This window comes from Triplophysa dalaica, chromosome 12, assembly GCF_015846415.1.
Source record: "Triplophysa dalaica isolate WHDGS20190420 chromosome 12, ASM1584641v1, whole genome shotgun sequence".
NCBI classification, from domain to species: domain Eukaryota; kingdom Metazoa; phylum Chordata; class Actinopteri; order Cypriniformes; family Nemacheilidae; genus Triplophysa; species Triplophysa dalaica.
Genome location: NC_079553.1, coordinates 15484087 through 15499168, shown reverse-complemented (window position 1 = coordinate 15499168; position 15082 = coordinate 15484087). Strand labels below are relative to the sequence as shown.

At 37.8% G+C, this 15082-nt stretch overlaps 1 protein-coding gene across 1 annotated transcript in view; it reads left to right on the top strand.

Annotated features, from left to right (window-relative positions):
- The window catches only part of lars2 (leucyl-tRNA synthetase 2, mitochondrial), a 56317-nt gene that overhangs the window by 18897 nt on the left and 22338 nt on the right, over positions 1-15082 (top strand). Inside the window, exons 4-7 of the mRNA XM_056763131.1 lie at positions 190-281; positions 431-491; positions 1225-1314; positions 1627-1770. Of these exons, the coding sequence (XP_056619109.1) occupies positions 190-281; positions 431-491; positions 1225-1314; positions 1627-1770 (387 nt within the window). The remainder of the gene's footprint in view (positions 1-189; positions 282-430; positions 492-1224; positions 1315-1626; positions 1771-15082) is intronic.

The window sequence follows — 15082 nt, the reverse complement described above, 5'->3', positions numbered from 1 at the left end:
AATGCATAAATATAAATAACGGCCAAACTGTGCTGTAGTGTTCAGCATCAGCCATTCATAAAACTCATATTGATAGAGCACTATTCAGGACTGGTGTTAATGTTCCACTATCAACTGAACCACAGACTACAAGAACCCCCGAAGGCTGAGACATCACTTTTAGTGGATAAATGTTTTTTTGACCTGCAGGTGTTGAATCCAATGGGTTGGGATGCCTTTGGTCTGCCGGCTGAGAATGCAGCAATTGAGCGAGGCCTGGACCCAGAGGAATGGACAAGAAGGTGCCAACCATTAAGACTAGAGACTGTCTACACACACTAACATGACCAATGTTAATCCAAACTTTCACAACTATACACTCATTTATCCATTGTATAAGTTTTTTTGTGCCTCTTATGATTTTATACATATCATTATCTTTGTCTTACAGTAATATTGAGTCAATGAGAAAACAGTTAGACAGCCTCGGACTCTGCTTTAATTGGGATCGGGTGAGTATGTGAAGGTGGATGGTGTATCTAGCTTTAACTTTAACCAGCTGTACCTGCCTAGCATTGTATCTCTTAAGGTATAGTTTTGTTTATTGCATTGTTTCAGTGTGGTAAGTTGTGCCATATTTTAAAAAGATAGTTTATCCCTGTGATTTTTTTTGTTATTCAATCACATTCTCGGTGTCTCTTAAAACGGCATCATTTTATTCTTTTGGGGAATCAAAAGATGTTATACAGAATGTTAGAGGCTGTCAGTGTCTAATGTTTAGTCTTTAGTAAAGCCTATATAATGATCAAATTGTGATTTTTTTTTTTTTTTTTTGCGTGAATTATTCCTATCTGTCATTGTGATCACTGTACCATTTTATTGCTTTCATAAAATACTCCCTACACAAATTTCATCTAAACATTTTTGGTAAGCACACAAACCATTCATCTGCTAGAAGAAATGGTGCTGGAAGAAGGAAGAAATAATTGATTTGTATAGAAGCTGTGGAGTGTTTCCAAACTAGCTTAGACAGGTCATACATAAACAGGTGTGTTACATCCGAGCTCTTTTTATGGGGTGGATTATAGTGCGACAGGAACACTGCTGACCAATAAACATTCAGAACCAATACCCCATTAAAATGATTTATTATGAAATACAACCAAGTTTCATATTTGATATGTTTATGGTTTAAAACATCTGACTCCTTTTGATTGAATATGCTCTTACATGATGTTTTAACAGGAGATCACTACTTGCCAGCCTGACTATTATAAGTGGACTCAGTATCTGTTCATAAAACTGTTTGAGGCTGGATTGGCCTACCAGAAAGAGGTAAGAAAGCGGATTTAAGTAATGATCATATATTTGTCTGCCTGAATAATATCTGGATGTTGGTTATATTTCACAATTTACAAATATCTATAAATTACAAGCATTGAAAGGTATGTTAACCAAATACTAGCTCGACCAATTTATGCAATACTAGATGCAGTTTATTTATGGAGATTGTTTAGCATCCAGCCATTTACCCATTACAACAATGACATATTTAATGCAGATCACAGTTGGTTTGTTGTCCTTATGCATATGACATTCATAAATCTTTAAGTGTGGTTTGAAGATTTTTGCGGTCACTGTGCACAGGCACTGGTTAACTGGGACCCAGTAGATCAGACAGTTCTTGCAGATGAGCAAGTGGATGAGAACGGCTGTTCGTGGAGGTCTGGAGCCCCTGTGGAACAGAAGCTTCTTAAGCAGTGGTTCATCAAAACCACCAATTATGCCAAGGTACAGTACATAAACCCCAAGAAGATATCTGCCCCAGAATCAGATACTTTACAGTTTTAAGGAACATACAGTCAACCCTAATATTACCAGATATATATTTTTATTTTTCTTATTAGTGGGCGCAGGACACTGTAGTTAATTTATGTAAGTGAGGATAGCAAAATAAAGTAAACTGTGAGATATAATACCCAAAAATTGTTCATACAGTGGACTACCATTAAATTTATAAAACTTTGGAAGAAAATATTCTGACAGTTTGACCTGACCATGTTTTGCTTAAGTGTTTTTTTCCTTAATTGCTAATGAAGCATTAGTTGGTAATTGGTTGTTCTAAATTGGTATTTGTGTAAATTTAACAGCTGAGAGCTATTCAACCTTATCCATTACACACCTTCCTATCAAAGTTATCTGACAATATCATGATGAATTTGTTCTGACTCATTTTAATTCTGAGTTCTTGTCATATTATATTACCTTTTCTAAACTGTACAATGCTTGATAATGTAAAAAAGGTGTTTGAATAAATTTTGCTTTGACTGAAGATTTCACAGTCATGTATGGTTGTTCGTGTGTAGAGTAAAACTTTCATGCAAGCAGGAGTGATAATGAATATAGTAAATTGTTCAGTTAGTCTGTTAAAGGCCCCATTTTTTTCCTTATTTTCGATGCTTTGATTGTGTTTTTTGTGTGTTTAACAGTGGATTTTCATGTTTCTAGTAAAAAAAAACTTTATATTTCACATATTCCAAGTCTTCGTTCACCACTGTCTCTCTATTCACGAAATGACTGAATTTCTTCTGGTTTCTTCCCAAATGCTTTGAATGGTAAAGCTGACCAGTCTGTTGTGATTGGTTCCCCGCTTAGAGCAGTGTGTGAAGATGTCCCACCCCTACCATATCAGTTCCGTTCCTCAAGCTGTTGTGATTGGTCGGTCCCCCTTTCAGTGCACGTGAATTCATAAGCTTTGGCTTTTAACAATAAACAGTAACAATAGCGGCAACTTCACTTCATCAGTTAAAAACATGCAGATAGATCGAAGTGTAATGGAGGTCTGCTAGTGCATACGCAAACATCAATCTTTGTTAGAGATCGCAGCTCAGTCAAATGTTTATTATCTTTGATAACCAAACACTGCTCCAGCGGCTCTTCCTCTTCTCTGAGGAGGGTCCCGCTCCTTTTTGGACGTATTCATTTGGACGGAGGCTATTAAAAAGCCCTTGGAATAGTGACATCATGAACCCGGGAAGTAGAGGACTGTAGTCAATTCCAGCTGTTCACTGTAGTCCTTAAAAAGTTCTCAAATTCTCACTTGGCATTTAACTTTGAGCATTATCCTATTGCTATTATGCTATAATTGCAATATTACACACTAACTAAAGTTTGAAAAATGCGATCGCGGGGAATGGGTTTAAGAAAGGTGCTCTGAATCATTTTTTCACATGCTTTTGAATGTTTTTAATGCTTGGGGTATCCAGTAGTCAAGAACGACTGAAAGTTCACGGAAAAGTAATGGCATTTAATTGTACAAAAATATGTAGGATGACATACTTTCATCTAAAAAGTCCCTTTAAAAAACTAATCGTATGGCTTTTGAAAATGTTATGATTCATTTCTTTTGACAGGGTATCTTCCTTATTGTCCACAACAACGTGATCATTTAAGTTGTCCAGATCTGATATTAGCTAAAGTGACAGCATTTCATCAGGAATATAAACTTATATACCTGCAATATGCTGTTATACACGATACATCTGTTCCCAAGGTTATTTGCGCGATTGCTTGCATTCTTACTTATACTTTCTCTATAAACTCTCACTTATCATCACTGATCTAGAGGTCATTAAAGGGTTTCTGTCTTGACTCCATCTGAAATGTGTAACGAAAAGCTAGATTGTCCGGGCTAGAAAAACCTAAACTCTGCTGAATGGAAATATTATTTTATTCTTTGTATGAACAGCAACAGTTGCTTTGTACGAACAGCAACAACCACCAGTGTGTCCTTGAGCAAGCTTTGGATAAAAGCGTCTGCCAAATGACTAAATGTAAAAATGTAAATGTATGTGAACCCTTTGGGCTTACTTGGATTTCTTCATAAATTGGTCATAAAATGTGTTCTGATCTTCATCTAAGTCACAAAAATAGAGAAACACAGTCTGCTTAAACTAATACCGCACAAACATTATACGTTTTCATGTTTTTATTGAACACAACATGTAAACATTCATAGTGCAGGGTGGAAAAAGTATGTGAAACCCTAGGCTAATGACTTCTCCAAAAGTTAATTGGAGCCAGGAGTCAGCCAACCTGGGGTCCAATCAATGTGATGAGGTTGGATGTGTTGATTAAAGCTGGCCTGTCCAATAAAAAACACACACCAGTTTTGAGTTTGCTGTTCTGAAGAAGCGTTGTCTGATGTGAACCATGCCTCGCACAAAAGAGCTCTCAGAAGACCTACGATCAAGAATTGTTGACTTACATAAAGCTGGAAAGGGCTACAAAAGTATATCTAAAAGCCTTGATGTCCATGTGTCCACGGTAAGACAGATTGTCTACAAATGGAGAAAGTTCAGCACTGTTGCTACACTCCCTAGGCGTGGTAGTCCTGTAAAGATGACTGCAAGAGCACAGCGCAGAATGCTCAATGAGGTGAAGAAGAATCCTAGAGTGTCAGCTAAACACGTACAGAAATCTCTGGCACATGCTAACATTTTTGTTGACAAATCTACAATAAGGAAAACATTAAACAAGAATGGACTTCATGGGAGAACACCACGGAGGAAGCCACTGCTGTCCAAAAAAAAAATTGCAGCATGTTTGAAGTTTGCAAAAGAGCACCTGGATGTTCCACAGCACTACTGGCAAAACATTCTGTGGACAGATGAAACCAAAATTGAGTTGTTTGGAAAGAACACACAACGCTATGTGTGGAGAACAAAAGGCACAGCACACCAACATCAAAACCTCATCCCAACTGTGAAATATGGTGGAGGGGGCATCATGGTTTGGGGCTGCTTTGCTGCCTCAGGCCCTGGACGGATTACTGCCATCGATGAAAAAATTAATTCCAAAGTTTATCAAGACATTTTGCAGGAAAACTTAAGACCACCTGTCCGCCAACTGAAGCTTAACAGAGGATGGACGATGCAACAGGACAACGACCCAAAGCATAGAAGTAAATCAACAACAGAATGGCTTCAACAGTAGAAAATACGCCTTCTGGAGTGGCCCAGTCAGAGTCCTGACCTCAACCTGATTGAGATGCTGTGGCATGACCTCAAGAGAGCGATTCACACCAGTCATCCCAAGAATATTGCTGAACTGAAACACTTTTGTAAAGAGGAATGGTCCAAAATTTCTCCTGACCGTTGTGCAGGTCTGATCTGCAACTATAGGAAACGTTTGGTTGAGGTTATTGCTGCCAAAGGAGGGTCAACCAGTTATTAAACCCAAAGGTTCACATACTTTTTCCACCCTGCACTATGAATGTTTACATGTTGTGTTCAATAAAAACATGAAAACGTATAATGTTTGTGCGGTATTAGTTTAATCAGACTGTGTTTCTCTATTGTTGTGAGAAACACAAAAGGGTTCACATACTTTTTCTTTCAACTGTATGCTATAGAAGTACATTTGGATACAGAAATACATTGACAATTTGAAAATTGACAATTGAAATCTGCGGTTTCTATATTTTCTTTGTGGCGGAGGTCAGGACAAAACTTTTTTTAATGCATGATATTTAATCAGTTGAGCCCAGTCGAATATGTATAAAAAGTTAACATCTAATGTATTTCAGGCCATTTATTTTATGTTCTGATACCCATAGTCTGTATGAAGAGTTTGGTTCCAAAATGAGATAACTTAAAAATAAGAAAATCATGCTTTATGTTTTTATTGTGTTAAGTTGTGTAAGTTAACTGTATTTTTTTTTTGTTATGACAAGAATCAAAACAAACCATGTGCAGTTTGATTGATATTAATTGGAATGCACAATAAAAAACATGGTTCTTGAATTTTTTTTAAAACAGATTTATCTAATTTTGGAACCAAACTTTTCATATGAAACATAAAAGAAAATCTTGTTGGCTCTGGTGCTTAAGCAAAGTCCTAGTTGTCTATTTTAATATTTAAAAAACAAAATGTAACAACTGAAATGAATTAACTAACAAGTAGTCTTTCCATGACATTCACACTAGAACAATTCTTAGTAATCTTTCCTAATAAAACATGATAGAATATGAAATGCTCTTAACTTGCTGATTATTAATGATATTAACATTATTATCATCATTTATGCTAAATGTAGATACAAGACGTTTTACAATCTGTCACAAACCTATATAGCAAACAGGAATCTGACTGACAGCTAAAATACTTTATTAGGCTACTGCTGCATTTTCATTTACTTCAGCGTTACAGTAAAAGAGTCCAATTATTTACCTACTCTTAGACGATGCGGGAGAAGCAGCGCTCACATAGCAGAAAGGGTTCAAATGAAGCGTGTTCGGCACTTACATAGATATTACAAGATATCAGCAAAATATAATCAACATAACTTTCCCTGAGTGCGCGTGATGTGTACAGCTCAGTTATGTAGACGCGCTGCTCAATTTAAACTACAGAAATAGTCAGATTTTTTGATGGTTTTTTATGTCTCGCAGTCCGGATGGAACGAATCAAGCTGGGTGAAAACCTATCACAGAGTGGTGACTGGACTGTTGCTGCTTCTCAGGGGCAGGGCGTCTTTTCCAGAGCAGGAGAGCAAATGTTGACATTTATTTATCTGCTTTTTAGGTGGTTGACGCGACATAATTTCTGACATGCGCACTCTGTTCACTGGTGGGAGTGTGCTTCCTAGTGTATGTGCGGGCACGTGTCTGTGTGTGTGCGGGCATCGGAGGGGAACTCGATATGGAGAGCAGAGGAGAAATGTAAACTCGCGACCCTGTAGAAACATAAATGACATGCTGCTGTGTAAAAAAGATGAAAAATGTAATACTATTTTGTTTAATAAAAGAACAAAGAATACATATGTTCTAAAGGAAAGGTGACCATAAATGACTTCTCTTGTGATCTTGTCAGGGTCAGCACAAGCCTTTACGGGGCCCTAAGCAGAATATTATTTGGGAGTCCCCTGTGCCACCAATACAGTCGGCTATTATCAATGTTTGATTATTTGCACGCACACTTTAAATCTAACACAGCCAATTATATTAGTTGTAGACATGTTTGGGATGTAGGAATGTCATGAAAACAGAAACACATAACCCTTGCATTACAAGTGTATTGTGATTGTCAAAACGTTAGATCATTTCATTACTTCCAATTTTAGGTGAACTGTCGCTTTAAATATTAAGCAAAGACCATACAAACATTGTGGAATTTATTGTTCAATGCATTTAACCATTTGCAAAGTTTTAATTTTTAAAATCATTTTTATTTTATTTTAACCACAACCTATAAACTCCCTTTAAAGCCACACAGCCCTTGAGGATTAATTTTTTTTTTTTATTTAGCATATTTACTTGATAACCTTTAATTTACAATAAACACACAATTATTCTTAACCTTATCCCAAATAAAACGCTGACATTTACAGATAATTATAAATTACATGAATCACATCAATTACATCAAAATGCATCAATGAATACTGTCGAATGTTCAACATTTCTTTCTTTAAATACTAAACAGTTGTTGAATATTGAATTTTTTTAGTCACTTACTGTATGTTGTGTGTTGCAGAGCACTCTTTCAACTTAAAACTGAAACGTTTTCTGCTCAACAGCTGAAGACATGACAGTAGATCCGTCTCCTTTGATTTGGTTGGTCACTGCCTGGCTCTGTAACCAGTGACTCACACCTCCTTTCATTTGATTGGCCACCTCACTTATTTTGATATTGCAATGTTACCTTGTAAGATGATGTAAAAAATGATATGCAAAGTTCATTTTATAAAGTAGATGTTAATTTTGCGAATGAAGATTGTCACACTGTCACACGACACATGTTTTAACCGCTCAATATATCTTATCAATTCATTGATATTAGAGTTTAATAGGTTTTACATTTTATGGATCTCGGATTTTATCCCATATTTATCCCATTTTTATTCCTCTTATTGTTTTATGTGTGCATGTCTTTAATTTACCTGATGGTAACATGACAATGGCAGCAACCATTATAAAGGAGGCAGCATGGCAAAAGTGGGGAGCCTGGCTTAGCTCAGTTATTGTGGACTTACCTTTCCAGAACAACAAATAGAGACTTAACTCTTTATTTGGATTGATTTGTACACTGGTGGACACTTCACAAGTTCATAAATTCCATCTGGGCAGGAGGAAGTGCCTAAGAGAGCTTAGTGAGGGGTCTTGCATTGACCAATACTTCACAAGAGGTAAGGCAAATCAGTCGGTTGAAGCCTGTTGGCCGGACAAACACCACAGCCCACAGGGTATCAGAACCCCAGACAAAGCCCAACCAGGCATAAACTTACCAGCAGTCACCAACCCTGAGACTACTCAGCCGTAGCAAGCAGTAGAAAGAATGGAAGAAGACCTCCGAAATTTTGGCCTCAATCCTGCAACAAAAAATGGGCAACCATTGACTTGGATTTTGTCCAGCTTTTAGCAGGCCAAAAAGGAGATGTAGAAAGAAAGCTGGAGGAGATGGGGGGATAATCTACACCTATGGGGTGGAGAGATTTGAAATGAAAAGCAAGAACCCAAGGTCACAGAAGGAGACGATGGGCCGACCTAAGTCCAGGAGAATAAAAAATCGACAGACTTGTCAGAGAAAAGAGGAGCCTGAGGAAACAGTGGAAGAAGGTCACAGAAGAGGAAAGGAAGGGCCTAGAGGCACTACAAGGCGATATTAAAAGTCGCCTGGCCTCGTTGCGAAGAGCAGAGAGCTTTAGAAAGCAACATAAGAAGAACGAGCAAACCAGGACAGCTTTCTACAAAGATCCTTACAAGTTTGTCAGTTGCATCTTTAAGAAGGCGAAGACTGGGATCCTTAAAGCACCTACAGTGGGAAGAAAAAGTATGTGAACCTTTTGGAATTTTATGGTTTTCTGAATAAATTTATCATAAAATGTGATTTGATCTTCATCTAAGTCAAGGGTATTGACAAATATAAGTGTCTAAAATAATAACACAAAATGTATTTGATCTTTCATGTTTTTATTGAGAATAACCAAAAAAAACTCATAGCGCTTGTGGAAAGGGTATGTGAACCCTTGAGTTAATGACCTCAAAAAAGCTAATTGGAGTCAGGTTTAAGCACACCTGGAGTCCAATTAGGACAATAAGTTTGGAGGTGTGGACTACAGCTACTTTGACTGATAAAACCCCTCAAACTTTTGGAGTTTGCTCTGCACAAGAAGAACACGCTTATGTGAGCCATGCCTCGCCAAAAAGAGCTTTCAGAGGATCCACGATCAAAAATTGTTGATATACACAAAGCTGGCAAGGGTTACAAAGTTATCTCAAAGACTTCAGAAATTCACCAGTCTACAGTTAGGCAAACAATCTACAAATGGAGACACATTGGGACTGTTGCTACTAGTGGGAGAGAAGTGGCCAAGAAGTGGGCGCCCAGTCAAAATGTCACCAAGAGCACAACAAAGACTCATCAATGAGGTAAATAAACAACCCTGAATGACAGCCAAAGATTTGATGGCATCATTGGAACTTGCTAACATCTCTGTTCATGAGTCTATAATACGTAAAACACTGAACAAGCAGGGTATCCACGGCAGGACACCACGAAGGAAGCCACTGCTTACTAAAAAGAATATTGCTGCACGCCTGAATTTTGCAAACGAGCACATTGACACTCCACAGCGGGATAGTGCTTTGTGGACTGATAAAACCTATCTGGAAAAAAACAAACGGCACTAGATCTGGCATAGAAAGAACACGGCATATCATCATGAAAACATCTTCCCAATTGTAAAGTATGGTGGAGGAAACATCATGATTGGGGCCTGCTTTGCTGCATCAGGGCGTGTTCAGACAATTCTTCAGGATAATGTGAGAATGTCTGTATGTCAGCTGAAACTGTGTAGAAGGTTGTCGATGCAACACGACAACGACTCAAAACACTTGAGCAAGTCCACAACAGAATGGCTTCAGAAAAACAAAATCCGTCTTTTGGAGTAGCCAAGTCAGAGCCCAGACCTCAATCCAATAGAGATGCTATGGATTGACTTGAAGAGGGCCATACACATGAGACGTCCAAAGATAATGATAGAGCTGAAGCAGTTCTGCCAGGAAGAATGGGCTGAAATTCCTCCTCAACGATGTGCAGGTCTGATCCACAGCTACAGGAATCACCTGGTTGAGGTTATTGCTGCCAAGGGGGGGTCAACCAGTTATTAATTCTAAGGGTTCACTTACTTTTTCCGCTGCCATTTTGAATGTTGAATGAGTGTGTTCAATAAAGACATGAAAGAGCAGAATTTTTTGTGATATTATTTTTAGACAATACCCTTGACTTAGATGAAGATCAGATCACATTTTATGACAAATTTATTAAAAAAAACATGAAATTCCAAAATGTTCACATACTGTTTCTTGGCACTGTATAACAGATTTTGAGGAAACCCTAAGGAAAATGTTTTCTGACATTCTCCATTACAGATAACATGCCACCAATTCAGCTACCAGAACACCAGATGGACACAAGGCCCCCTAAATGGAGTGAAGTTGAGTGTGCAGTAAGACAGGCAAGATCAGTTTCAGCTCCTGGACCCAACGGCATACCATTCAGGCTCTACAAGAAAGCCCCTGGAGTGTTGAGGTACCTTTGGAGATTAATGGCTGTGGTATGGAAAAAGCAGGTGATACCAAAGGTCTGGAGAAGGGCAGGAGGCATACTGATCCCCAAGGAGAAAATCTCCTCAACTATTGACTAGTTTTGTCAATTTAGCCTATTGAATGTTGAAGGTAAGATTTTCTTCAGTGTTGTGGCAAGTATACTCTCAGGATTTCTGAAGAGAAACAACTTAATTTACACATCAGCGCAGAAGGCAGGGATAGGGGGTTTCTCTGGATGTTTGGAACATCCCAACATCATCCGGCACCAGTTGCAAATGGCAAAAGAGGAGAAGAAAGACCTGCATGTGTTTTTTCTAGATCTTGCCAATGCCTTTGGATCAATGCCACATGAGATGCTGTGGACAGCCTGTGACTTCTTCCACATTCCAGATCAAGTAACACACAGGATAGTACCACCGCATGGTAATAGCTGGAGGTTGGCATAATGGCACAATTTCACCACTGGCTATCACAATGGCAATGGAAATAATAATCTGGGCATCACGTTTGGTTGTTGGAGGAGTGCGTTTGAAAAATGGGTTGCAGCTACCCCCAATAAAGGCATACATGGATGACATGACAACCATAACAACAACCAAACCCTGTACAAAACGGCTGGTGGATAAGCTCCAGGAGAACATTAGTTGGGCATAAATGGAGGTCAAACCAAGCAAATCCCACAGCATTTCTATTGTCTAGGGCAGGCTTACCAATGACACGTTCTGTATAAAGGGTGACCCAATACCAATGGTCACGGAAAAGCCCATCAAAAAAAAAGATTCAGGTCTGCTGAGTATAGCCAGGGATTGGGAAATGCTAGTTGATTTAAACCACAGACTTACTTTCCCCTTGGAAATCACAGTGACCAACCTGCGCCCGGACCAGTTCTGTGGTCCAGCTCCAGTAGGACAGTCCTCATAGTTGATTTGACTGTACCTTGGGAAGAGGCCATTAACAAAGCATTTGAAAGAAAGAATCTCCGGTATGCCAAACAGCGGAGGCTGAAGATCGGGATGGACAGCGAAAGTGTTCCCTGTGGAAGTTGAATGCAGTGGCTTTGTTTCCAATTCCACAACGAGGCTGCTTAAGAAAGTGGGGATCGGAGTAGAGGCCCAATGGACGGTAGTCAAACAACTTGCCACATTCAGAGAGAGTAGAAGCCTCTGGCTGTGGTTGAAAGGGAATGTCGCAATATGGACTGGCAAGTGACCACGTAATTAAATGGTGTTGTATTGTTATGCCATCTGACACTGGGGGCATGAGCGCGCATTAACGGTTTGGGTGGCCATGGCCTAATGGTTAGAGAGCTGGAATTGTGACCAGAAGGTTGCCGGTTCGATTTTCAGGGCCGGCGGGTAATGACTGTGTTCCCTTAGAACTGCAGTGATAGCTGCCCACTGGTTGCGAGATGAGCTTTTAACAATGTGACACACACCCACATTTTAAATTATCATGTCGTAGAGCCTGATTTAAAAAATGTATAATCTCTCTGCAAAGTAATGCGTAGTCACGTAATTACCTTTAAAAATCCAATAGCAGTCTTTAAATTTGTGAGCAAAAGTATTTAATATTATACTACTTAATCATGAATTACAATAGGTATTTTAATCTAAATAAATAGCATTTTGAATGAAGACGGATTAAAAATACATACTTAATAATAAAACATAACAACATCATGACAACATCATAACAAATTACATTTATTTATTAAAAATAGCAGATTTTATTTTGACATCACCAACACAGACTGATGCACACACAGAGGCATGCTGATTAATTGGTTTCATATTAAAGAGCTGCTAAATAAGTAATTTAACGACATAATGTTCTCTCTTTTAAAATGTAAGTAAGTGTACATGTCGTTACATCATACACATAAACATGACAGATAGAATTGAGCTTTTCAAATCTGTCACTTCGATGCCATTTTGGTAAGGATGCTATTTTACTAGACATGATAGCTCACCAAGTTTTGGCAGGGTCTCTTTGTGTATATGTTTATTCCCTGTGTCCCAGTTGAACGTGTCAAACTGACACAACATGTTCCTGCGATTCACAGTGACTCTAATTTTCACTGTAGTTGTGTGTGTTTGTGCTTTTCTGTGTGATTTAGATTGTGTGTCATTTCCTTTCTAATAGGCAACACTCATTGCTAGTTTTTTTTGTATGCGTCCTTACTTTGTAAGTGTGCATGTGTGTTGTGCAATTGGTTCATAAATCCTAATTATTCTTGTGAAAAGTCACTAAGTGGTGTTTGCTAAGATAAGCATTTGGTACTATTGCCTAAATCTGTCCATTTATAGCCAGGCTAAGTGAGTTTATCTCACTTACTTACTTATACCTGGACCATATCTAGGAGCTGTAATATGATAAAATATGAAATATGGGATTCTTTTACAAAACTAAGGCTGATCACATTTTCTCCAAAAAGGGTTTTCATGAAAACCAAAAAAAACATGTGTACAAATATGTCTGCATGCTCTATACACAATCTCTGCAAACACATGATACCTCGCATCATTTTTCCACTGTGTTTAACAGATTTGTCCGTTGCCATGGAGACCCTTTATATGGTTTCAGAAATGTTCTCTTTAGCTCTATTGAACCAAATCTTATTTGAAAACAGTTTTGAATACAGCGGTGAAGTCTTTGCTTTGGCTATTCGGCTGTTTTGGTTCGTTTAAGCGGTTTGTCTGCCTCTTACACCTCACAGTGTGTCCAAGTCCCATCTAATCATGTTTGCAGAATGAATGTTGGCAAATCTTCTTGGCTGATGAAATCTTCTTCTGCATTACAGGCTCTGAGAAACCTGATCAGAAATGACATGGAGATCTTTCATGTAAATGTGATTCACTGTAACTGCATGTAGTTTAATTTGGGATGATTTTTTAAATAAATGCTAAAGAATTATTGTTGAGAATCATAGTTCACCTTACTTTTGATCCTGCAACAAACCATGATGAGCAGTGGTTTCAAACGTATTTATCGTAAGGCCCCCTTTGTGTAGAGTGCATCGCTTTGTGGTTTCCCAAATAAAGACTTGTAATCTTAAACTTAGAATTTTAATTCAACCAAAAACATATTCAGTTATACAATGCTGAAGCATCAATTATTTTTGTTGGTGGACTTATTTTTCTGATCTTTGATTAAATAAAGTCTAGATTTCACAATATAACCCAAAATCTGTGGCCATGGCTCCCGGTTTGAGAACTACGAGTTTAGTCTGATTGGTAGCCTACTTAGCAACCTTGAGGCATCAAGGTTGATAACTGTAATGAAAGCATTATTCAAATCTACACCAACAGATCATAACATTGTTTATTGTACTCTCTTAATTTTTAAATGCGTAATTACCTTACTTGAGTATTTTTTTCATGATTTTGTCTCTTTTTCTCACACATAATCAGTCCTCATGCCATCTCTACATGACTTCCTTCTTCAATTGAACTCAAACAAGTTTTCTGTAAAAAATTTGGGCAAACGATTAATCGTGGTAAATCGCATCCTGAGTAAAAGTTTATGTTTACATAATGTATCTCTGTGTACCAATCATTTAAATGACATATACAGAAAATGTTTATTGATTTACTATTCTATGCATGAATATGTATGTTTTTATAAATACAAAAAATATATATGCACAGTAAACAGACATATAATGTAAACACAAACTTTTATTGTGGATGCAATTAATTATTTGACAGCCCTTCTAAAAATATGTCCCAATTCATATGTGTCCCAAAAAGCTCACATATTACCATCGTTAATCCAAATGACTAAATCTGAACCAAAATGATTTATATAAAACTTTGATGATTTTTTAGATAAAACATTAATATTTTCAGCTTTTTTGCGAAATTCTTTGATTCTGAAAGCTAAGTTTAAATATGTCGACATGCCGATCATATTGAATCTTATTGGTTCTTACATGTCTTTTGACAAAATCCCGGCAACTAATCATGATGCAAAAAAGAACAAATAAGGTTTGGTATTATTGACAAATTTTATATTTTTTTTTTTACCATTTTCTGAAAACATACCTATAACACCTAAAATAACATAAAGGTGAGCAAATTATAAGAAAAAGCTAGCGTTGTCTTGTTAAGGATTCATTTCCTGGCCTGCTCTGTTTTAAAATCAATTGACGATTTGAATACACTGACAGGATTGTGGACTGCTTTCTTAAATTATTTGGCTAGATCTTAACCACCTTCCTCTTTCTGTTATAGTGTCAAACTACCTTTGCAAGCGTGTCCGAGTTGTTAATGAGTGGAGTGCTAAGAACATTCAGGCGCCCTTCAATTATTTTGTATTTGTCTTCGGCTCGGTGAGAGGAGCCTCTTGTGAGTGAAACTGCTAATGGGTAGTGACAGAAAGAAGCGAGATATCAAAACCCAACTGTTGGCTTTTCATATCTCATCCTTTCAGTGCTGAGTTGCCCAGCTGAGCCTTTTGGCCTTAACCTTCGTTATTATGCATAGCTTCCTCTA